General features: G+C 40.8%; 1 protein-coding gene across 4 annotated transcripts in view; it reads left to right on the top strand.

The window, feature by feature from the left end:
* llgl2 (LLGL scribble cell polarity complex component 2) overlaps nucleotides 1-25,767 on the top strand; it is a 132,702-nt gene that overhangs the window by 24,814 nt on the left and 82,121 nt on the right. For all 4 annotated transcript variants that reach the window (XM_036133180.1, XM_036133177.1, XM_036133179.1 and 1 more), the window contains 12 exons: nucleotides 1,341-1,438; nucleotides 2,537-2,618; nucleotides 2,695-2,810; nucleotides 3,029-3,187; nucleotides 11,834-11,996; nucleotides 12,077-12,209; nucleotides 12,292-12,346; nucleotides 12,487-12,641; nucleotides 17,255-17,466; nucleotides 17,737-17,804; nucleotides 17,900-18,053; nucleotides 18,317-18,421. In XM_036133180.1, coding sequence (XP_035989073.1) covers nucleotides 1,341-1,438; nucleotides 2,537-2,618; nucleotides 2,695-2,810; nucleotides 3,029-3,187; nucleotides 11,834-11,996; nucleotides 12,077-12,209; nucleotides 12,292-12,346; nucleotides 12,487-12,641; nucleotides 17,255-17,466; nucleotides 17,737-17,804; nucleotides 17,900-18,053; nucleotides 18,317-18,421 — 1,500 coding nt within the window. The remainder of the gene's footprint in view (nucleotides 1-1,340; nucleotides 1,439-2,536; nucleotides 2,619-2,694; nucleotides 2,811-3,028; nucleotides 3,188-11,833; nucleotides 11,997-12,076; nucleotides 12,210-12,291; nucleotides 12,347-12,486; nucleotides 12,642-17,254; nucleotides 17,467-17,736; nucleotides 17,805-17,899; nucleotides 18,054-18,316; nucleotides 18,422-25,767) is intronic.

The following is a 25,767-nucleotide window of genomic DNA, read 5'->3' on the forward strand; positions in this document are numbered from 1 at the left end:
TATACTTTAAAATACTTCTGTTAGTCTATAAATCACTAAATGGCTCAGCACCTAAATACATCACAGACTTGTTATCAGTGTATCAACCCTCCAGACCACTCTGGCTCTGGGTATGCATAGTAGAGTTGAGCCAGAATACCTAACATGGTGAAGTAGCATTCATTTCTAGTTATATGGAACAAAATCCCAGAAGACTCTAAAAGTGCTGCCTGAAACCCTGAGTTCCTTTTTAAATCAAGATTAAAATGTATTTGTTTCGAGCTGCTTTTAAATGTTAATGCTCTGTAATGTTTTCTTTTTTTGTTCATGTACAGCCCTTTGAATCGTCTTCTTCCTGAAAGTAGTGTATAAATAAACTTGGCTTTTCTTAGTTATTTTCTTTACATATTCATCACAACACTATGGGTGTTTATATGGACAAAATATTAATAAATATCTAAAATGTAACAGTTACTCTAAAAAGTAGTGTTCTTCTTATTACAAAATAAATCAATGTCAAATATTTAAATTATCATCGAATCACATTGATGTTCAATTGAATGATGACCAAAAAAATCGGAATCGAATTGAGTTATTTCCTAGTCCTAATCCCCATGTGGTGGCTGATGATGCTACATCCAGGGTAGCCAGCTATACAGCTATGAGAAAAAAATAAATCTGTACATACTGCTTCTGTTAACTTTTTTCCTTGAATGTCTTTTTCTGTTAAAGATTTTAGTTATATTTTTTACACAATGCTAGCGTTGGCATTTGAAGTCAAATTCCTTGTTTTACCCACAAACTTGGTGAATAAAGTTGATTCCGATCTAATAAACGCTGTTTACCTGCTGAAGTTGTTTAAAGGTGGCTATTTTGATGACCTCTGTGAGAGATTTAGTCATGTTAAAAACAGTTGATCTTGAAGACATGATCATGCTTTCTTGTTACTGAGGTTCCCATCTGGGTTAATTATTTTTTTTTTTTTAAGTAAAAGTTCACTTTGGTGCAATTCGAATTTATGACCTGAAATGCATATCTCAATGGGTCATGTAATGGCTACAGAGAAGTACTTTATCAGGATTCAAAATATAAAGTAATAAACTTCATATGCAGTTTATCAATTTTTATAACTAGATTGAAAAACAGACCTCTCCCATGCCTAGTTTGAAGTGGAAAGTTTTCTTTTTCGATTATTTGTATAAATTGAGACAACAGGGGACAAATCCAAAATCGAACAAATATTTCTGCAATATTACAGAAAAGAAGCAGCGCTGCAAACTGCTATGAATCAAAGTGAATATATCCATGCGGTTTGTTGTCTCCATCTTTGCCTGTCATTGTCTGTTTGCTCTCCTCTGCAGACTGTGGAGCATGGATTCCCTCACCAGCCTAGCGCTCTGGGCTACAGTGCTTCTCTTCAGCTCATGGCCATTGGAACGCGCTCTGGAGCCATCAAGCTGTATCCTTCCAAATAATATCTGCTTGTTGTGTTTGAATGTGAAGGACATGGTGCTTAAGGTTGTGTCTTGTATGTAGCTAAGCCAACTGTAATGCTATAGCTCATTGGCCCTCATTTATGAAAAAAGGCGTAGTTATGCCAACCATATTTGCTTTTCCAATGAAGAGTTATAAGTAAAAAGCCTACCCTTGATGATTTTTTTGCTTTTAAGGTATAATCTGATGCCAAACATGACAGGGGAGAGGGGAAGGGGGAAGCATGGTAAGAAAAAAAAAGAGACAGGACCAGCCGACAGAGAAAATATCTTGACAGGAACTCCAAAACCCAACAACCAGCTACTATTTAAAAAATAAATCTTCATATAGCCTCCATGAGGAAACCATGACACATGCGAAAAGACAACACTTACAGAAAAAGACAGTAACACCACCAGCAGCAAAAATATGGATGAAAACTGTTGATACCTATGGAGAAAGCTACAGGATAACACAAATACCGTATGAGTGTATGTAAACACGCAAAATATGTAATGTAGGTCTATCATTGGCTGTGCTTAATGATGGCTGCTTTCCCCTACAGATCAGAAGCGAGTACCCCAAAACCCGAGAAACCAACACCCCCACAAGTGGTTTACATATGACAACACCAATATCGCTAAGCCTTGGCCACCCAAGTATGAGTCAGGTGCAGAATCCAGGGCCCCTTCAGTAGGGGGTTAGCATCCACCAGTCAAGTACACTGTAAACAGATCGGCGACCACCAAGCCCTACAGTCAACCAAATGCACTCACTCAATCAGTCCCGCAGCCCACAGAGCATTTGATGCAATAATCCGCTATTCCTTTTTTCTGTTGTTGCAACCTTCTTTTAAATCAGTTATCCATTAGTTTAGTCAGACTTTCTTTATACATGACATCACGCAACAAAACATGACCTTAAGCAAAACAAAATGGATTCTTATCACATAAATTGTTATTTAATAATAAACATATTTGTTCCTTTATTGTTGTATGACTCAGCCTAAAATTTAACTTAATTTCCGAAATGACATGTTTCCAGCATTTCCTATTAATCCACTCTGTCCTTAACTCAAGCTCAGGTATGGAGCACCTGGTGTTGAGTTCATGGGTCTCCACGATGAAAATGCTGCTGTCACACAAGTGTTCTTCATGCCTCATCAGGTACCATGAAAGAAAAATGTGTCACAGAGCTTACAACTGTCACAAACTACCTCCAACCCTTATTTTCTCCCTTTAGGTTGAGTTGGTGACCTTGCTGGATGATAACAGTCTGCATATGTGGACACTACGAGGCCATAAGGGACTTTCAGAACTTCTTGAAATTGGACGTTTCATGCTGACTGGACCACCTGGGTATGCAGACATGATGATGGAAACCAGTGTAGAAATGCATTAGTTGAATCTAGGTCATATTTTTTTTTTTTATACTTTGCGGCTCGTCCATCCCATGCTGGTCTCTTTGCAGGAAGTCCTGACCTGGCGGTGTATAATGTTGCTTCCTTTCAGAGGTCCTCTCTCTGTGGAGGGATGGACCTGAAGTCGTGTGTTCTCCCTGTTTGTGTTTACCTCAGGGCCCCACCCAGTGTGACCAGAGTGACTGCAGTCCTGGCTCACTCCTCAGGGGAGCTGCTACTGTTGGGAACAGAAGGTGGACATGTGTTTATTGTTGAAGTCCCAGGATTTAGAGAGTTGGAAGAGAGGAACATCAGCCTTGATCAGGTCACTAGCTGGTGGGTAATCTCAAAAAGTGTTTTCATGTGTATGTCCTCTCCATCTACTTACCTGCTGATCTGCTTGATGTATCTGAGAGCCTCTATGATTGACTATCATATGATGTCCATGAAGCATAGGTTGCTGTCTGAACTATAAGGAGTCCATACTATTACATTGGTTAAAGTTCTCTGTCGCTGTGATGGATTTCTGTCAGTTGGAAAATGAGAGCAAAAATAGATCCACTTAGTTTAGTTTTTATTCAAAGTTTTAAACTGAAGCTGCTCTCAACCAATGAAACCTGGCCAGTGGCGGCTGGTGGTGATAAATGTAGGGTGGGCTGATAGATAGTTATTTATAGGTAATGAAATGCTGCAGACTGGATTCCAACAATAGTAGCATGCAACTTGAGATAAAGAAAATCTACCGTAAGACATGTCCTTTTTCAGCTCAAAGACATTTGCTAAATAGCCAGCAAAACCATATAAAAAAACAAGCTTACACAGAGCCCCTGTCAGGTGGCCAACCTAACTTGCCTGCATTAGGGGTTTCAACAATAAATGTTTTAGATTGACAATTCTTTGCTGAGTCCAAGCTGTGTTTCCTCCAAACAAACATGGAAAGCAGAAAAGAGATTTCTTATCTATAGTTGCTGTTAGCCACTCCTTTTGCTGAAACCATGTCACAGAAAAACTCCGCTTTTCCTTTTGCAGAATTTAAGTGTCATTAGGTCTATGCCCCTCCTCCCCCCAACCTCTTCAGTTCCAGTTCTTCCTCAGAAGACATTAAGGAAAACGGGTGAAAAAATAAATAATCCACCTCGTTTATGTTAATCTTGCTCACCATCGTACCTACTCGGTCTACATCAAACCACACCCACAAAGACTCGCACTCGAGGCACGTTATTTTATGTCCGTCTTCATTGGCTAAATTGAGGCCTTGGGCTGAACAAGATCAGCCCCAATGAGCTGCAAACTTATGGGACGTGCCGACACATCTGTCAATTATTCTGAACCAAGAAAGACATTACATGAGTGGGGTTGTGAAAAATTTGCCCTATGGAAAGAGCTTGAGGTTTTCCCAAGACTGTTTGGCACCAGTTTTTTGTAAATTTGACAAATTTTGATGGCCTATATTTTTAATTTGTGTTCATTAGGTATTTTAAAGTTTTAATGGTAAATACCAGGGTGGGCTTAGCTCTACTAGCCCACTTATACCAGCCGTCCCTGAACCTGGCAGAGCTGGGACATTAGCCAATCAGAAAGAAAAATGTAAAAAGATTATTAATATTATTAGATGTTTGACAGGACAGGAGTGGGGAGCAAGTAGAAATTATTTGTATAATATATACATATGTGGCTCTTTTCAGATGAGTAATTTTTTAAGAATTGCTTCTGCTGCTAAAATATATGCTATACAGCCATAATTAATTAGACAAGATAAAAGCGCAAGCATTATGAATTATTCGTGGATCATTTAGAACATCACCAATTTCATCAATGCAAGTTGAAATAGAAATTTCCTTAATGGAGAAATTCCATTAAGGATGACTAAAATGAATGCTGCCATTCTAGGTTGGTTTGACAGGATATGAAAGAAATCATATAACTAAAAGTATTTAAGTGTGTGTATATATATATATATATATTATATATATATATATATAATATATATATATATATATATATATATATATATATATATATATATATATATATATACTTCCACCGTTGCTTCATGCTTGCTCAGTATAAGGGATTTCTGCAAAGCCATAGATAATGCAGACGACTCTCCCTGTGACTTTACGCTTCTTCAGGGGGAGTGAATGCTGCTTGTCAAGACTTTGATGCAATCAACTGGGTATAGGATAGTTTTTTTTTTTTTGACCAATCTGTATAATCTGATTGAATTTGACTTTGGAAAGTGCTTTGAGATTACATGTATGAACTGGTGCTATGTAAATAAAATTTAATTGAATTGAATATTTTAAAACTGCCAGATTTGGTCAACGTTGACTTTGCACAATAAGCAAGTGTGGTACTTGATGTGGCATGACGTCCACAGCCACTGGAATATATGGGCTGAAAAACTTTTTAGTCAAATTGATTCTTTTTGCTTTAACCCATGTACTATTGCCATCCTTAAAATAGATGAAATATGGTGCTGCTTAGCTTAAATGCCCAGAACATGACATCAAAATATATGTTTGGGCCTGAAGATTTGCATTATGTTTTTGCAGTGTGAAAACTCTTTTTTTTTTTTTTTTTTTTTTTTTTTTTTTTTTTTTATTAATTATACAGCTGAAAAACCACAAGCATAAAGTAGAACTCAAAAACGTGGACAGCATATAAACAAGCGTCTGCACAGGCATGAGCACACAAACCAAGACAGGACATGGATACTTAAAAATTGTACAGGTTGACAATCATTGTCCACAGCAAAAACCACAAGGGACCACGAGGCCGCCAGGCCGGGGGCACAGGCACACACACAACAGAACCAGCTCCCGTTCAACTTTCAGTCTCGGGGGAGGGCATCCAGTCTCTCGACATAAGATAATAGAGGGGCCCAAGTTTTATAAAATTTTTGGACCGAACCTCTAACACAAAATTTTATCTTCTCTAACTTAAGAAACAGGGACAGATCTTTCAACCAAAGAGAAGCCTTGGGTGGGTGTTCTGATTTCCAAGCTAATAGTATTCTTCTTCGGGCGAGAAGAGTTGAAAAAGCCAGTACATTTTTAAAATCATGTGTTAGTGATATACCCTCCCCTGGAATTCCAAATATCGCCAATACAGCACTGGGTTGGATACCTATTTCGAAAGCTTCGGCTATGATCTGAAAAATTGTGGACCAGAAGTTGCACAGTTTGTTACATGACCAGAACATGTGAGTTAAATTTGCCTTAGCTATATTGCAACGAGCACATGTTTCACTGACTGTAGAATAAATCCTTGAAAGTCTAGCTCTACTGTAATGAATCCTATGAAGGACCTTGAACTGAATAAGTCCAAGTCGAGCACATGAAGTTGACCCATTTACTCTACGTAATGCGTGATTCCAGGTCTCATCAGAGATGTGTATTCCAAGTTCTTCTGACCATTCTGCTCAGATCTCATTGATCTTTACTGCATTGAGTGATGAAATGTTATTATAAATTTTTGAGATGAGACCCCTACACTGTGTTGGAGTTTGCAAAATTATGTCTATTCCTCCCTTTGGGGGGTAAATTGGGAAAACAAGGACTAATGTTGCGAACAAAATCACGAATCTGGAGATATCGAAATAGGGAGGAACGCTGTAGGTTAAATTTAGAGGAAATGGCATCAAAGGTAGCAAAAATACCATCTATATATAGATCGCTAAATTTTCTTAAGCCTGCTCTCTGCCAATGGGCAAAGACAGGATCTAATAGGGATGGCGGGAAAACATGGTTATCACAAATGGGACTGTATATAGAGAAGTTTGTTATTTTGAAGTATATATATACATATTTTTAGGGTGGAGATTACAATTGGGCATGAAGAATGTTGCTTAGGAGAGAGGGGAAGCTTTGAGGTAACTAATGCAGGAAAAGATGATGGCTTACATGCATTCAGTTCTAATTGGCACCAGTCAACATCTGGTTGATGGAGCAAACTGACTACTTTTTGTAGGTTTGCTGCCCAGTAGTAATACAGCAGGTTAGGTAGAGCCATACCCCCCCCCCCTCTTCCTTGTGTCTCTGAAGGAAACACCTACCAATTCTAGGTTGTTTATAACTCCATATGAACGAGGATAGCTGTTTATCAATAAATCTGAAGAATGATTTTGGAAGAAAAACTGGAATACTCTGAAAGAGATGCATAAATCTTGGCAAGATATTCATTTTAATACATGCCATTTTACCAGCTAGAGAAAAATTTAGGACACTCCACTTCTGGAGGTCGCATTTAAGATTCTTAAGCAAAGGGGAGAAATTTTTTCCACCAAATCAGAAAAAGAACGAGTCACATTGATTCCCAAATATTTGAATCCTGTTCTTGAGAGAGGGAAGGGCAAATCAGTTTCTGTAATTTGACTTGCAGAGTGATTAATTGGAAAACATTCACTCTTTAGAAAGTTGAACTTGTATCCTGAAAATTTACCAAAACGGTTTAGCAATCTCACGATGTTGGAGATGGATGATACTGGGTCCAAGATGTAGAGTAGCAAGTCGTCCGCGTATAGAGACAGCCGATGCTCCACCTGTTTCCTATAAATTCCCTTGAAGCTCTGCGAGGTCCTAAGCATAATAGATAGTGGCTCAATAGCTAAAACAAAGAGCAGTGGGCTGAGAGGGCAACCCTGCCTGGTACCCCTGGATAATGAAAAGGGCCTAGATCTTGTTCTGTTAGTGGTTATACTTGCTTTAGGTGATGTATACAACAATTGTACCCATGATGTAAATTTGGGCCCGAACCCAAACCTAGCCAATACTGCAAATAGGTAGGGCCACTCGATCTGATCAAATGCCTTCTCCGCATCGAGGGAGACCACAACCTCAGGGGACTCCCCCGGTGTAGGAGAATGAACAACACCAATAAGCCTGCGTATATTAGAGAAAGAATGACGTCCTCTCATGAACCCAGTCTGATCTGAGGAGATTATGTCTGCCATGGCTCATGGCAGACATAATCCAGTCTCATAGCCAGAACTTTGGCTAAGATTTTAACATCTCCATTTAGGAGCGATATGGGCCTGTAGGAAGCACATTCTGTCGAATTTTTACCATGTTTTAGTAAGAGTATAATGTTAGCTTCTGTAAGAGTGTGTGGCAAGGTTCCCTGATCCAGTGAGTGATTAAACATTTCAAGTAAAATAGGTGCTAACTTGGATGAGAATTTTTTATAGAATTCGATTGGATAGCCATCTGGTCCAGGGGCTTTAGCACTCTGCATTGCTGAGATCGGATTGATAACTTCACTAATTGTAAGGGGCTTATCTATAGCTCTCTTTATATCAGGACCTATGGCGGGGATCTCCAAGCTGTCTAAAAAATTATTCATATCTGAATCATCCTCTGGAAATTGTGATGAGTACAGATCAGAATAAAATTTCTCAAAGACTTGATTTATTTCAGCTGGATCAATAGTTTGCTCATCAGAGGTCTTTTGGATCTTTGATATGAGCTGCGCCGCCGACCGACTTTTGAGTTGGTGGGCCAGGAGGCGGCCCGCCCTCTCACCATGTTCATATATAAAGCCTCGGGATCTAAGCAAGGATCGTTCCACGTCCTGCGTTGATAAAAGATTGTATTGCATTTGTAAACAAAGTCGCTCTTTGTATAACTCGGGGGAGGGGGAGATTGAATGCCTAAGGTCCAGCTCCTGTATAGAACTAATTAGCTGTTCCTGCTTTGCTTTTCTAATTTTGTTACGTGTTGCCGTGTAAGATATTATTTCACCTCTAATTACTACTTTTAATGTTTCCCACAGGATGGAGGGTGACACGGAATCAGATTTGTTTTCAAGCAAAAAATTATCTATGGCCGTAGACATCAATGCACAAAAGCTGTCATCTGCTATCAATGTTGAGTCAAATCTCCAGTTGGGGCGCTGAGCTTGGTTAAGAGGGAAAGCTAAGTCCAGTATTACTGGTGAATGGTCAGACTCTACAATAGCAGAATACTCACTTTTTTTGACAAAAGGTAGCAGAGTTTTGTCTATAAAAAAAAAACAATCAATCCTTGAATAGGACTGGTGGACATGTGGAAAAAAAAGAAAATTCCCTGTTATCTGGAAACAAAAAGCGCCAAGGGTCTATGCAGCCAGCTTCCTTCATGAATGCTGCTAAAGCCTGAGCCATCTTTGATGGAGATATTAATCTAGAGCAGGATCAGTCTAGGGTCGGGTCCATTACACAGTTTATGTCACCACCCAGTATCAGACGGTGAGAGTTCATGTTAGGTAGGGCCGCAATTAACCTGGATACAAAAGTTGGGTCATCCCAGTTGGGAGCATATATGCAAGCAAGTGTAACTGGAATATTGTATAGGGAACCAGTTACTATAACATATCGGCCCTGTGGATCTGATATGGACTTGCTTAAAGTAAACTGTATGTTTTTATGAATTAATATCCCCGTTCCTCTTGCTTTAGTATTAAATTGTGAATGGTAAACTTGTCCCACCCAAGGCTTCCTAAGTCTTATATGGTCTGCAGAGACCAAATGTGTTTCCTGTAGAAATGCTATTTCTGTTTTTAATTTTTTCAGGTGGGCGAAAATTTTTGCCCGTTTCACTGGTCCTCTTATGCCCTTTACATTCCAACTAGTAAAGCGGACTGCAGAGGCCTCCCCTCTTACACTGCTGTTACATGCATCAGCCATGATAATCCAATTTTATACCTGTCCCGGCCCAGCAGCCCCTCCCGGCGCCCCACGTGTACATGGCTTCTTATCCATAATGTTCAAGATTGTGAGAAAAACATAGTAGAAATAACAACACAAATCAGCTGTATGAATGAAAAAAGCAACCCTGAACCCAACCACCCTTGTTAAATCCCACCCCAAATGTATCCTTGCTTCTCTTGTCGAAGCCAGCTGCTGTCCCTTAAACACCTCGTAGGTCTTCCGATAGGCTATACTCGGTCCCAAACCAACTTTGGAAGGCTCCCAATAAACTTAGCATGCAGGAGTTACACTCTTTGTATAATCAATTAGAACAGCACCAGCTACTATAAACGGAGAGTAACATTAGCTCCACAGAGCATTTGTACAATAACCAGCTTAATTATAAATGTAAGTTTTGGGCTGAAGTTCACTTAATTGTGAAAGCCAAACAGCACGCCAGTAGAACTAGGCGACAAACAAATCTTTAACCTTGAATTATTCAGTTCTGACCCTTAAATTAAGTAGGTGGCAGACAAAACAAAACAAAAAAAAACAAAAAAATAAAAGCCCAACAATAATGGTGATAATAGTAACAAAATTATTAAAATAATAATAATAAATAAATAAAAAGCATGGGCATATTCGTGTACGTGCATACATGTTGCAAGCATACTCACAGGTGTATGCATATGTCCCTTGTGAGAAGAAAAAAAAAAAAGGGTGCATCCACTTGAAGCTAAAAAAAAGTTTTATCCCGTCGTACAGTGCAGAGGTTAGCAGAGTCCGCTGACAGATGTTTGTTTATTTTGCAACGCAGCGGTCGTAGAACGCCTGGGCTTCCTCTGGCGTTTCAAATAAGTGGGTTTCTCCCTTAAACATAACTTTTAAGAGGGGCAGGGAACAGGAGACGAAATGACACACCTCTCTGGTAAAGCGCTCCTTTAACATCGTTGAATGCCGACCTTTTCTTTGCGAGAGCGATGCTGAGATCTGGATATATTCTCAGGGTGGTTCCCTGAAACTTTACTTCATGCTGCCTGGACCATCTCAAAGCGGCTTCCTTCTCCCGGTATCGGTGGAATGCAAGGATGAAAGGCCGCGGTGGACGTCCTGCTGCGGACTTGGGTCCAGCTGTGCGGTGTGCGCGCTCCAATTCCGGGAGAGAAGGAAATATGTCGTCCCCCATAACATCCTTTAGCAACTTGGAAATTAACTTAGTTGGGTCCTGGCCGTCTTCACTGCCTTCAGATATGTTAAGTATACGTAGATTGGATCTGCGAGATCGAGGTTTTCCAGGCGTTCCAACAAGGTTGTGTTTTGGGCCTGGAGAGACTTAACGGTAGCTTCAGCTTCAAAAATGCGTTGAAAGTTATCGGCTGCCAGGTTTTCCGCTGCTACGAGGTGGCCCTGAAAAGAGCCCACTTCGTCCCGCAGTCCGTCCACCGAAGTTTGCAGAGGCCGAATCGACTCTTGAATTAATGTGGCCACATCTTCTTTAGTTATTCCGCTGCTTGGATAATTCTGTTACCAGTTGGGACATGGAAACAGGATCTCCGCATTTACTTTCGCCAGGTGGTTCAGAGTCGGAGGAAGCCGCGGCCATTGAGGCTACCTTGCTAGCTAGGCTATTCGTTCGCCTGGTTGAAGTAGAAAGTTTTGGTTGTTTAGAATTATCACTGGCCATTGTGACAGGAATGTCGATTCTATCGGTCTGGTGCTTAATAGAAGTGTATAGCTCCTGTTTTAAAGTAATTTAAGGAAAGTTGGCTGGGAGCTCCTTCACCTTGCGTCCTTCTTCTACATCGCCAAACCGGAAGTCCGAAAACTCTGCTTTAATTAAAAGTCTTCCAGTTCAACATCAAGAACTTGTTTATTTTTGTTGGTGTATGCTTTTATCTGAATGCTGAGTGACATCACAGTTGATTATGGGGAAGCAGAACTCCTCTATGCAGCCTGTTTACATTAAAGTGCCTGCAGCTTCTATAACATCACAAGGTTCAATATGTAGTCAACTGTTTGGAGCTAATGTTGCTTCTGACTGATTTCTGAAATGAGTGGACTCAAACACAAAAGCTCTTAACTCTCAACAATTCATAAAACTGATGTTTGCAGCCTATTGAGGCCGAAAATCAAAGCTAATCAAACCTATAAATAAGAAGATAACATTCTAAAGAGAATTTTTTTTTAATCTTTAGTACTCAAACTACTTATAGGAGCTTGTCCCACTGTGACAGAATTTTCTCAAACCGTCTCAGTGTTGGCTTCCTTTGCAGTTTTCCTCTTTTTTTCTTTCTTTTTTTTTTTTCTCTCTTCAGTGTGCCAGATGACTACATCGGTCGCAGGAATCTGGAACATGTTGAGGCCCTGCAGGAGAGCCCAATGAATTCAAATCAAGTTGCTATTGGCTATGGACGGGGCCTCATTGTCATCTGGGACTTGGAGCAGCACCTTGCCATCAGACACATCCTGCCCACACAGGTAGCAGCATCAGAATTTGACCTGTACCAAATCTACTCCCAACTATTATGCCTAACCCTTGGAATGTGATACACCCACAGCAATTGGAGAGTATGTGGTGGACTGAAGATGGAAGTTCCATTCTCAGCTCGCACAGTGATGGAAGCTACTGCTGTTGGACGTTGGGTGCCGAGGGTGAATATGAAGAAGACGAGAAATCTGACATTCCATATGGTGAAGATCAAGCCCCCACTCCGTTTGAACTTTCCACGCCATTATGTTTTTTGGGGCTGATCATTCCTTTGTGTTGTTACAGGACATTTCCCCTGCAAGGCCATCATGAAAATAGTAAAGCTTCCAACAGCTGGAGGGTAAATTTACTCTGCTTAGGAGATTAATTTAGTTGGACATTGTTTTTACTAAATTTCTGGTAATGTTCAACCTCCTCCACTAGTTATGTTACACTTTAACCTCTTGGCAAACTGAATTGAACTTGAACCTGTTTGTGTAGGCCTCCATTCCTGCTGTTCAGTGGTGGCATGCCCCGGGCCAGCTATGGGGATAGACACTGCATCACCGTCATCCACAGTAAAACACAAGTGGCCTTCGACTTTACCTCCAGGATCATCGACTTCTTTGTCATCAGACATGGCCCCCACCTCACAGGTAGTCAGAAAAGCTCAGGACCCCTTAAACTTTGAAAGATGATCCTTATTAGAGTATCAGTTTCAGTAGAGTTTCAGTATAGTCAAATGGTTTTAGTAAGAACTAATTTTATAGGAATCTCTCTATATCCAGTGTACTTTGTCAGAATCAGAAATACTTTAATAATCCCAGAGGGAAATTGTTGTTTCAGTACAATGGCTATAACATAATCAAACAAACATTTCAGGGGGAGACGATTTACTGAGGCCTGGCTGCCAAGGAACCGCCTTACACGGTGCCCACATGGCGCTGCCATTACTCTGTGAAAAGATAGAGGCCACAAAAAAAGGAAGGAAGGAGGGAGGAAAAAAAAACATACCTCATACTTTATCCTATAACAGGATAACAGTTTGAGATATCAAAAACCTCTTGCACAAAAAGCACAAATAAGACACATATAGAAGGTAAACATTTGAGACTAGTCGCGTGTAAGTTCATCAGTTTATATGAGCATCAGTTATGTGTGTCTGTTTGGGTGAAAGTGTTTATATTTCCGTGACAATCTCCAGATGCCATTGTCCTTGATGTTATCAGCCGGCTAACAGTTCAGAAAGCATCCGCAGGTGTCAGCGGGGGAGGAGGGAGCAGGGTAGAGTTCTGAGCATTCTCCGGCATAACAATCCAGGAGTGATTAGATAGGGAAGGCATAATCCAAATGGGTGATTTGTTATGAGACAAGCTGCACTGACTTTCCTGTCAGCTTTAAGTCTTTTGCTGGCTCCAAATGGTGAAATCCAATTTTCCAAATTGTTGGGCTTTTCCGCGCTTCACTTCCAGATTTTATCCCATCACACCTTTGAGTTCAACCACCGAAGCCAGTTTGCGTACCAGCACATCCAGCTTTTCGGCTCTGCTCCTCCACCGTCCAGAACTGTCTGTTCACCGCTTTAGTGAGCGCTTCATATGCAGCCGGCAGCCTGATCAAGGCCAAATGGCTACCGACATCCACTGTATTTGCTGATACATCAAAAATCCACCAAATCCAATAAGTAGAAATCCAAGTATCCTGAATCCAAACATGCAAACGTTTCAAACATCCAGGAATGACAAAGTCGAAATACACAACGTTTTCCATCCAAGAATATAGGGTGTATCTCACAAAATGAGTCAAATCAGGACCGGACGGGTCCCCCTTTCGTTGCCTACCCGTCGAAATTTTTTTATCAATAGCATTGAGAGACCAGCTTACCAGATCCATGTTTTTCAGAGTTCGGTTAATATGAAGAAAGTGTCAGAAAGACAAGACATAGCAATTCAATTTTATTTATATAGCGCCAATTCATGAAACATGTCATCTCAAGGCACTTTACAAAGTCAGAATCAGTCAGATTCGGTCAAAAAATTCCTATATAAGGGAACCAGTTGATTGCTTCAAAGTCCCGACAAGCAGCATTCACTCCTGGAGAAGCGTAGAGCTACAGGGAGAGTCGTCTGCATTGTACATGGCTTTGCAGCAATCCCTCATACTGAGCAAGCATGAAGCGAGAGTGGAAAAAACCCCACCCATTAGCGGGAAGGAAAAACCTCCAGCAGAACCGGGCTCAGTATGAACGGTCATCTGCCTCGACCGACTGGGGGTTAAAGAAGACAGAGCAGAGACACAACAAGAGAGACAAAAAAGCACAGAAGCGAACATTGATCCAGTAATCTGTTCTACATTAGATGATAATAGCGGGTGAGCCGTCTTCCTTGGATGATGTCACAGTTAACAGAACATCAGACCAGGTGTGCCTACTATGAAGAAAAAAGAGAGAGAGCAAAAAGTTAAAAGCTGAAATGACAACAGTCATTTCAATGTAATGCAATGCAAAACTGGAGAACAGTAGACTGGAGAACAGTAGAAATCAGTAGCGTGAGAAAATTAGATCCTGATGTCCTCCAGTAGCCTAAGCCTATAGCAGGGTAACATGAGCCACTCTAACTATAAGCTTTGTCAAAAAGGAAAGTTTTAAGATTAGTCTTAAAAGTAGACAGGGTGTCTGCCTCACGGACCAAAACTGGGAGTTGGTTCCACAGGAGAGGAGCCTGATGGCTAAAGGATCTGCCTCCCATTCTACTTTTAGAGACTCTAGGAACCACCAGCAGACCTGCAGTCTGAGAGCGAAGTGCTCTGTTAGGAACATACGGGGTAATCAGAGCTCTGATATATGATGGAGCTTGATTATTAAGGGCTTTATACATTAGAAGAAGAATTTTAAATTCTATTCTTGATTTAACAGGAAGCCAATGAAGGGAAGCTAAAATTGGAGAAATATGATCCCTCTTGTAGCAGCAGAAGCAGGAGAGGGGGAGCGGGGGGAGGTGAAGCTGGAGAGGAGAGAAAAACACGACCGACCTTGAAGAGAGACAGAACCAAACCAAAAGGAACAATCTTTAGCAAGCTGCATTGCTCATTTCACGCTACAAGTATATCGAAAATACTGGAACTCAGTAATGTACTTAGAGATTGTCATTCTGACAGTTTAAGCTCATCTAATGTATAGACACCATTCCGCACATCACTTCGGGGTTTGCAATGAAAACCTGTTCGTAACAGACTACAAAGCTCCTTGGTGGCAAGACCCCAGTGGTGAGATTCTTTAGTGACCCATGAGTACCTTAAGGCTCTGAATGTTGTGTTGGTTAACACGACTCAATATTGTTGCAATATCGCGTGGGCGTCAGGGGCAGTTCCCCTGTTTGGACAGACTAGGGTGGTGGTCCCCCTATATAAAAAAAAAAGGGGGACCGGAGGGTGTGTTCCAACTACAGAGGAATCACACTCTTAAGCCTCCCTGGTAAGGTCTAGTCAGAGGTTCTGGAAAGGAGGGTCCGTCGGATAGTCGAATCTCTGATTCAGGAAGAGCAGTGTGGTTTTCGTCCTGGCCGTGGAACACTGGACCAGCTCTATACCCTCAGCAGGATCCTGGAGGGTGCATGGGAGTTTGCCCAACCAGTCTGCATGTGCTTTGTGGATCTGGAGAAGCCATTCCACTGTGTCCTTCAGTGGTTCCTGTGGGGGTACTCCGGGAGTATGAAGTACCAGGCCATCTAATAAGTGCTGTTAGGTCTCTGTATGACCGGTGTCAACGATTGGTCCTCATTGCCGGCAGTAAGTCGGACTTGTTTCCAGTGAGAGTTGGAATCTGCCAAGGTTGCCCTTTGTCGCCGATTCTGTTCATAACTTTTATGGACAGAATTTCTAGGCGCAGCCAAGGTGTTGAGAGGATCTGTTTTGGTGGCCTTAGGATCACATCTCTGCTATTCGTGGATGATGTGGTCCTATTGGTTTTCATCAGGGCGTGATCTACAGCTCTCACTGGAGTGGTTCGCAGCCGAGTGTTAAGCGGTCGGAATGAGGATCAGTGCTTTCAAATCCGAGGCCATGGTCTTGGGCCGTAAAAGGGTAGTGGAGGAGCTTAAGTATCTTGGGGTCTTGTTCAAGAATGAGGGGAAGATGGAGGGGAAGATCAACAGGCGGATTGGTGCCGCGTCTGCTGTGAAGCAGGCACTTTACCGGTCGATCTATGATTCTACCCTCATCTATGGTCATGAGCTTTGGGTCTTGACCGAAAGAACGAGATCCCGGATACAAGCGGCCGAAATGAGTTTTCTCCGTAGTGTGTCTGGGCTCTCCCTTAGAGATGAGGTGAGGAGCTCAGTCATCCGGGGAGGACTCAGAGTAGAGCCGCTTCTCCTCCACGTCGAGAGGAGTCAGTTGAGGTGGCTCGGGCATCTGGTCAGGATGCCTCCTCGATGCCTCCCTGGTGAGGTGTTCCAGGCACCTCCCACCGGGAGGAGACCCAGGGGAAGACCCAGGACACGCAGGAGGGACTATGTTTCTCCGCTGGCCTTGGGATTCCTCCGGAGGAGCATGCCCATGTGGCTGTGGAAAGTGAAGTCTGGGCCTCACTACTGAAGCTGCTGACCCTGGATAAGCGGAAGAGGATGGATGGATGGAAGTTTTAATGCATAGGAGTATGTTCGAGTTATATACAGTATTAACATATGTGTATATATAAACAGATATCAGTTGTTGACTATAAATCAAGCAAAACATAACCCTGATGTCTCCCTAGAGTATATTTCAATAATCAATGAGTCCACTGGTATGCAAGGGTAACTGATAGTCCATAATCCAGTGAGTAAAGAGTTCAGGTCCAATATAGGATATGGGGGGAAAGGGCAAATGGGTCTGATAGTTCCTAACATGATGCTGTGGTGATTGGATAGCTCGCCTTTTTGGATGTGTTGAAGTGGGGCATAAGGAGGTGGGGGAAAAAACTGACCGCCAAGTGGTTGAGTTAGAGCACAAGGTTGAGTCAATCGTTTAATTTATGAGTATGCCAGCCACAGAGACAGCAGAAGTCAAGGGGCAGGAGCAAGTGCATGGTAGCCCACAACCCAATAGTTCAACCCACCCCATTAAGACGGTGAAAGGTTTTGATTTATGTGGGTTACATGTTGCTCTCCACAGTGCTGTTGGGTTTTCTGATCCACGTGAATCATCAGGTCATTGACAGATCCGTGTCCTGGAATCCTGGATGGCTCTGAGAATTACTGTATAGAAATCATTTTGCTCCATCTCTCTGCAGGAGAACCCAGCGCTCTGGTGGTTCTGGTGGAAGAAGAGCTGGTTGTTATTGACCTGCAGACAGAAGGTTGGCCTGTTATTCAGGCACCTTACCTGGTTCCACTCCACAGTTCAGCCATCACCTGCTCTCATCATGTGTCAGCCATTCCTCTTAAACTGTGGGAAAGGATCATTGCTGCTGGACTGCTGCAGAATACTCACTACTCAAAAAAGGTTCCCATGTTGCAAGGAGTAATTTTTTTCTGTCATTCAGTGTGTTAGGTTTTTTTTTAAATTTTATAATTTCCTACACAATTTTACCAAAATCCTGCATCCATAATGTCTTCTGATTTATTCCCTAAACTACACTTTTATGTAAAATGATAGTTTCTTCAGAAATATATATTCATTCTTATTTGAAAACCTTACATTGCGTTTTCTACTCTAAATGTAGTTGCATACTTTCTCCTCTAACATGATTGATTTTCTTTGTATTCCTGCTAGCCTTGGCCGATAACGGGAGGTCAGAACCTCGCTCTAGATCCTCCACAGAGAGACCTGTTGCTCACAGGGTCTGTTCATTCATACCTCTTACATATTGTTACAGATGTTTACCTTGAAATACTGCACATTATTTTAACAGTATATTTTTAATTGGTTCATGTAGACATGAAGATGGAACTGTGCGTTTCTGGGATGCGTCAGGAGTTTGCCTCAATCCTCTGTTCAAGCTGTCCACAGCTTCAGTATTCCATGCAGATGCTGATCCCAATGACAACATGAGCCAAAGCGCTGAAGGAGAGTGGCCTCCTTTCAGAAAGGTGGTGTGCTCAGCAATCTATATTTTGCTTCTTTGGTATCATAGGGACAGAGAAATCCAGTAAATGAGGTTGTATTACAGCTTCCCTCCAGAAAAAGGATTCCATATTCTAATCAAAGCATTGGTTGCTATTTTTTTTTTTTTTTTTGGTACAATCAGTTTGAGGTTCTTTAGTTACCTTTAATTCATTTTGACCCCCTTTTTTTTTAATATATGTTTTACATAAGTGCCATGGTTACCACCAAACATTTAATGCGTTTACAGGTTGGCTGCTTTGACCCATACAGTGATGACCCAAGGCTTGGAATCCAGAAGATCCATCTTTGCAAATACAGTGGCTACCTTACTGTTGCTGGCACTGCAGGACAGGTGACTACATACTTTACATTGTTAGAATTGTATATATATATTGTTACTGTTTCACCGTGCCGTGTCTAAGGTGAAACACCCTCGGTGGACCCAGTTCGTTTTACCCAGTCAGGCGACCCCCACTTACTTATTACCTTGAATGTAGGAAGCATAAAACAGACAAGTATGCTTTTAGTTATATTTTATCTAGGTAAAGACAGAGAAATAGTTACAGTCACACCAGCGCTGATGGGCCCCTGATCGGCAGGAGGCCTCGAGTGCTCATCACACAAACATTATAAAGGGATCTCGGGACACACCCATACAAGGGCGGTACACATCCAAACTGTGACATCAGCAGGGAAGCTGTGTCACCTCCGGGGTGGTATCTGATAGATATGTGCCAATCTTTTGGGTCAGTGCCATCTAAGTGTGCCATGCAGTTCTGGGATAAACAGCTCGTTCCACTTGACCTCGTTGATATCCTAACAGTCCCCCTGATGATGTGTCATTATGGCACATCACCAAAGATGATCAACCAGTGGAACGACAGCTCTCAGTCTGTCCCTCTCCCAGAACAGTCGGTCATTCCGTCCAGTCCAAGCAATCCAAGCACGTCAGCTTCCGGCTTCCAGAGTCCATCCATCTGTGATCTCCATGGCAGTCGATAGTGCGGTTCAGTCTCTGGGGTCACACAGTCTCTGCTGGTGTGCCCGAAAGGCACTTTGTAAAAAACAGTCCAGTTGTCCGTTAGCCCCCCCCCCCTGTTGGTGTGCCCCAAAGGCACATCACAACGAAAACAGTTCCAAGGAATGGGCCGGACAAACCTTAATGGAAACATCTTAGCATCAATCAGCATGAATACTTCATAATTCAGCATTTTTTACTCAAGCCCACAGTCCAAGCATTTTAACTACAATTTAGGGTTCAACTATTTGAGCTAGGCCTGTTTTAGGTTCCTATGCGCACATTATTTTAAGTTTACTTTAGACTAGATAAGCTAAAGATGTACCTTAATCAAGGCCAAATTCGTCTACTCTACCCCCACTCCAAGAAACCTCCTACTCGGTCCTCCACTCTCCATTCCTATGGACAACGATCCATCACCTTCACACCTCACAAATCCAAGAGTACCAGTAGGGGGCATCATAGGGCAGGCTGAGTCTTCATCACAAAAAACCATCTCTAAGAAATGGCAAAAAAGTGATGGAGCCCCAGTCAAGGGCACTCCCACTCTGGGCCAATCTGAGCGAGAAGACACCCTGTATTGAATCTAGAAATTAGCCTTACCGAGTAACTTATGGATCTGTGATAGCCATCAGATCCTGGTTCTCTATATAACAAAGCAAAAAGATTGCAAGAACTGTAGGTCTTGGTGTGTGTGTCTGTAACAGAGAGTTTCCATTCTTAGTCATAAAGCCATAGTGATCAACATAATGCAACATCACAGTATAAACACCATAACACATAAAATCAAACATGGTGATGGAAGTCAGTGGAGAAGAGAAAGGAAAAAATCAGTTTTGTGATATAAAAAGAGTCTGTACGTCAATAACGCAAGTAAAAAACGTCAGGCCAGTCTGAGCACGTGGCAGACATGAATCTATTCGCGCATAAGTGGTCAGCTCAGTGTTCTCAGGCAACTGCTCCTTCATGGCAAATCCATAGGTCTCTGGCATGTACTCCCAAACTTCTTAAGTCCTCTTCTTATTCCTCAGCATGGACAAAAACGATTTAGTTGGATGGTAATGAGTGTCCTGTCCTTTTTCAGGCAATAAGCATTTTATCCCCAGGAAAATGCTCTGTTGAGATGGTTGGCAGACACCAGGCCTTGTTTACTGTTGGATAACAGAAACAAGGTGTAATTAGTGTTCTTATCAAGACTCCCAATCCTTCTTTCATTTACCTTCTTCAAACACTTTCACATCCAGATATTTCCGTTCACAATTATTATGCTCTTAGCTTAACCTCCTTTACTGTAATCATTAGATCTTGCATTACTCTTATATAAAAGGAGAAATCTGAAAGTTCAACATTATCTGCAGCAGCATTTCTCTATAATTCTTAATCAAAATTTCCCCCTGTGTGTCTCACCTTACAGTGTCCAACAGCTGAAAATTCTCTGCAACAGAAATTTATCATCATATGTTTTATGGCTACTGTGACACGGTTCATCTCAATTTATCTAGCACACAAGGAATTGTATTAAAACCTTTCAGAAACTTCTTACTGAACCAGCTCCAAAATACTTCACATTTTTCTAAAAAGTCCAACAGAAAAACCCTTAAGTTTGTAAAAGAAAGCTCTACTATACATATTTGCAGAATAATGTTGTGATATTAATAAGAAGCAGCCCTATGTACTTCTTGTCTTATTTTGAAAAGCTCAGCTAAGAGAAAGGAAGTGTGTGCATGCCCCTCGCCCACACGGAGTTGTGATTGGTTGCTATTCAGGAAGTGGGTGTAGCCCAAGGCGGAGACAGGAAGTAGTTCTGTGAATCAGTTTCAGCTTGACGTGCATCAACCCAAAAGACTTGTAGTTGAATGCGCCCTCCACCTGAAGCGAAGAGCAATTCTAACCCCATTAATTCTTGATTTTTTAATCCCTTCTGCTTGTTTTAACAGACAGCTTTTGTAAGCGACCCTGGTTTTTATCTTATGTCCCCCTGTTTGAATCTTGTTTGAAACAAACCTTTAAACTGTAGTATGCTGTGAGCAGTAACTCATTGTTGCTTATTAAACACATCGCCCCCTGACCATGTAAGTAGCTCCATACTGCTCTAGGTCTTTAAACCTTTTTCAGTCATTCAACATTAGTTTAATTGATAATACATCCAAGCATAATTATATCCCCAAGTAAATCAACCCTTTAACAAGTATCTAGTTCTTGTTCTCATGTGTTTAGTTTATCCTTGAAAAACTTTAAGCAGACATTACTCCGAGTGATTTTCTTACATTCTCATACATTTATTATTATTACCTTTGTGATCTTATATCACCCAGTGATCTATAAATCCTTATTTTATGTTTGCACCGTCTTGTCCCAGCAGATTAAAAATTCCCATTCTAGAATTTGCTTGTTTGTTTCATCAATCACTGTCTGTTGTGATCATTGAAGAAATTGTGCAGTTCCTTTAAAACCTCTTAAATATTGACCACCCATTGGTAAATGATCAGCTTTAAGTTTTGCCCTTCTTCTAATTCTTTGTTTAGCCTTAGTATCTGCACCTTAAATTGACGAATAGTGGAATTCTTTGTATAAACACTTCTCTATGTCCGTCTTTGTTTTGGCCTCTATAATTTTTTTTTTCTTTGCATTTTAAGTGTGAACCTGGTCAGGATAGAGAAAGTCATCTCCGATGCTCCTTTTGGCAACCCCAGCAACCCCAAACATAAAATTGTTCACAGTCAGTGTTAGGTTACAGGTAATCCCTGTGGGAACACGACGTCGTCTCCTTTGTTCAACCTGGTTTCAAGCGCCTGGTTCATTGAAACACTCCACCACCTGCGACAAATCTCTGACATTTTCAAACCACAGCAGCAATTCCTGGGTGTCCACACCCCCTGTCTGAAATGTCTCTCGTCGTAAGCCCAGGCTTTCAGTTTCTCTCCTGTTAAGTGTCCCCCTTTAGAGCCCATTTACCCCAAAGAGTCCAAGAGTGTGTTTTAGGTGCGTTTCCTGAACGCCAACCTCTCCATGTCATGTTCGTGAAACCTTGTAGTTGAATTCCATCACCTGTGAAGCAAAGCAGTCATGCATAGTTCTTTTCAAGATTTTCTTTATCACAGCAGGAGTGTCACTGTCTGATGCCATTGCAGCTCTGATGTTCCTCAGAGCCAACCTTCATGCATTGATATCATGTTGGAGCTGTTATCCTCATCTTGTGTCCAGGAGTGCTTCTGCTGTCCTGACCAGATACCAAACGTCCAACTAATCTAATTGACCTCATTACTTTTCTGCATGTACAAGAGGACGATCGTTAGATTATCCTGGTCTAAAAGACCACTAGGTTAATAGATGGCTAAACTATGTTTATGTGTTATTTTTTTCTTCTGGATGTTTTAACATTTAGTTAAAGAACAACTATTGTGCTATTTTGTGTTCAAACAGATAGTTGTTAAGTCTCCTCACACCTTTTAGGTAACTGCGTACAATTCCAAACTATTTACACTGGTGCTTTAATCCCTAATTTACCCAAGTTATTTATTAGAATAAGGCATTATTCTAAACCTGCAGTTATTCTGCTTATATTGAAAAATTAGCTTGCTCACTCGTTCGTTCAGTCGGTTATGCTATTAACTGTTGCTGTAATGCCTACTTTAACTTTTTCGCCCACTAGTTTTGTCATGATCATAATTATCGCCCATTGATGTAATAGCATACATTGTTCTTATCCACTTTCCTTTTACGTTTAAACGGCCCCTCTATGTAATCCCCAATATAAGTTGTCAAACCTTTTAGGTTTAGCATAATTACTTAAGCTGCTCTATGCTCTCATCCCGTAACTTAATATTTTGGTGCAAAATGGATGTCTTTTAGCGGTTCCCCCTATTTCTTCTCATGCATGATGTATTTTATGAAGCTTATTGTATCTTAAAGGTGCCTCTTTGAATCTACTTCAAAACCCCTTGTGGGGTTAATAAAATTCCAAAACATATTTATATGTATTTTAAATGATTTAAATAAAAACCTTGTTAGAAAAGTAAAAGAAAATCCTTCTTATCAGCGGCCCAAAATCTCTACCAGCTTTGTTTCCAGACCAGTACCACTTGTCCGAATGCGTTTGACCCTCTTATCGCTCGCTAATAACAGCTCTGACTTAAAACAATTAACATCCTAGGGGTTTAATAATAATCTTGATTGCTTTTAATCTGAAAGTTTTCTTCTAAGCGCATCCGCCAATGTGTATGTTTCTAATGTGTGTTTTGTGTTTTTAATTATGTGCAGGAAAATCTGATGTGAAATGCAGAAGGGGTGTCTGCCAACTCATCTTTGTTTCGTGTTGCGGTCCATTGAAGGTTATCCGATGCCTCTGTCTTTTCCCCCGCAATTAGTTGTCCATTTTCAGTCCTCATGTCTCAGTTCAACAGCACAACATCGTTCCAGGACAAGCGTTGTCCATGAATATTCTTTCTCCAATCGTTGTGTCTGAAACCACAAGGAATTCTGCCAGCATTTTGCCAATATGGATTTTGTCCAAAATCAAATTTTCCAATACAAGAATTGTCTATCTTCATCCGTAGTGTAGTGTAAATAAGTTGAAAAGAAAAAATCAAAACAAAAATTACAAGAAAACTGTCTCAAAACAAAATCAACCACATCGTTCCCTCTAAAACAAAATTATTCTTGAAGTTTTTCACCTTTACCCCAGATCTTGATCCCTTAAAAATTTATCCAAGCAAAATATTTTACAGACAGTTCAACCTCTTTGTATAAGTTCATTAATAAAAACATTTCTCTTAACCTTGTAGCATCACATTCCCCATTAAACCTCTATGCAGCTTCTGCAAAAATTACTGATTTTTTTTTTTTTTTTTTTTTTCTAAATTTGATTAAAAACTGGATTAGGCAGGAGTCAAGTACATCACCTTTTTCTCCGTCCTCTGGACCACTGTGGCACCGCTTGGTACTAACTTGTCTCTGAGAATGCCTAAAAAGAGACTAAAATCTCTCCGTTAGCACATTCCAATTATATATGACCAGGTTTCCTTGCAAGAAAAAAAGCAGAAAACAGGATAGAAATGTTAATGTGAGTCAGTAGAGAGGGCAGCAGTGGGAAGGGGTACATGAACAATTTCCAAAGCCACCTTCTTACCTCTAGAAGGATACCGAATGCTGAATTGTACTTTATAAATAAATTTGCCTTGTCTTGGCTAGAAGGTCTCAATATTACCTGCCATAAGTTTGTTAAAACTTAGCATAATTTGGTCACTTTTGTCAATCCCTGCATGTCCATTTTAGATCATGACTTCTTACCATACGGCCTGAAAGAGCTCACTTTCCAGAGTCTTCTGTCAGAACAAGGTGGCTTTACAGTTTCATCTCACATCATCTGAAAGAAGTAACTCAGAGAAAAACAATTCTGTTAGTGTATTAGGTGACAAAAGAAAACCTGGTCTTTCTAGTGTCTTGGTCTTTTTAGTGTCTTGGTTCTTAATGTGATGTGTCTAAGTTCTTGGTTGGTCCAGGGGAGGTAGGAATCTCTTGTTCCTTTTCTTTCAGCGTTTTGTATTAAAACTTCTCCTTTTCTTAAATTATCTGCCAAACAACCTTAAATGTTGTCACTTTTTTGCCGCTGGTGATGTAAAAATTAAAGCAAAGGAATCATTTAACAAAGAAATAATCAAAAATGCACAAAACAATAAAAACCCGAAAGTAAAAAGTCTCCCCAGGAGTGCATTATGTGTGTTCCAATATCTTATAGCATTCTTTTGATTTCTTTCTAGCTCTTTCGATCATGCAAACTTAGTTATTAATGCTTTTCAATCTTAAATGGTCAAGGGTGAAACTTTAAAGCAACCATTTTCTCTTTCAAGCTTTTGAGCTTCTAGTGTTTTTCTATACATGATAAGAGTTTTCCCCGTAATTCAGCACATTGAGAAGCTGGCTTTATTTTATTTTTTCCCTCTGACATAGTTTTCGTGCCCCCAGGCCAGAACACACAGACCCAGCCTTGCCATAAACATTCAGATGTTTACATCATGGTCAGATTTGTTTATCATATCTATTGTCCTGTTTCAGGTTAAACTGACCCTCTGAGGCTTGCCTCAGCTCAGCATAACTAATAACATCAGATGCTTTTGTAACCGATGACATGCTTAATGTGGCCTTGTGATATCTTAACACTTCTCAAAATTTCTCATTAGCTGCATTCAAATCCCCAGTAAAAAGAAATAAAATAAATTAATACAGAACCCTTAGAAAAGCAACCATATTTAGTCCCATACAGTTTGTTTAAAGCACAGTTTGTCTCATCTATTTAAATCAAAAATCATGTATATCTTAATGCTCTTAAATTCTTCTTTTTAGGCAGCTGTAAAATCCTTAGTTAAAAATCTCCCCTTTAAACATATCCCATCCAGTTCCATTTCTCCCAAACATTCTCCCATATGCTCCCCATATGCTGTTTGCCATTTTATTAATGTTCTAAAATTACAATATAAAAGCTTTTTCTCTGTTATTATTTCAGCTGTCATGAATTCATTGACAAACACAAGCCAAGCACAATCTAATAGCATAACTGAATACAGCCCCAACACCTCTGGTTACTGTTCTGCATAATTAAGCTCCAAACAACAACAAAAACCTTTATCCCTAGTCCCAAGTAGTTCCTACAGCCCTGGGATATTTTCTGTTTAAGACACGTT

This window comes from Fundulus heteroclitus, unplaced genomic scaffold, assembly GCF_011125445.2.
Source record: "Fundulus heteroclitus isolate FHET01 unplaced genomic scaffold, MU-UCD_Fhet_4.1 scaffold_59, whole genome shotgun sequence".
Lineage (NCBI taxonomy): Eukaryota > Metazoa > Chordata > Actinopteri > Cyprinodontiformes > Fundulidae > Fundulus > Fundulus heteroclitus.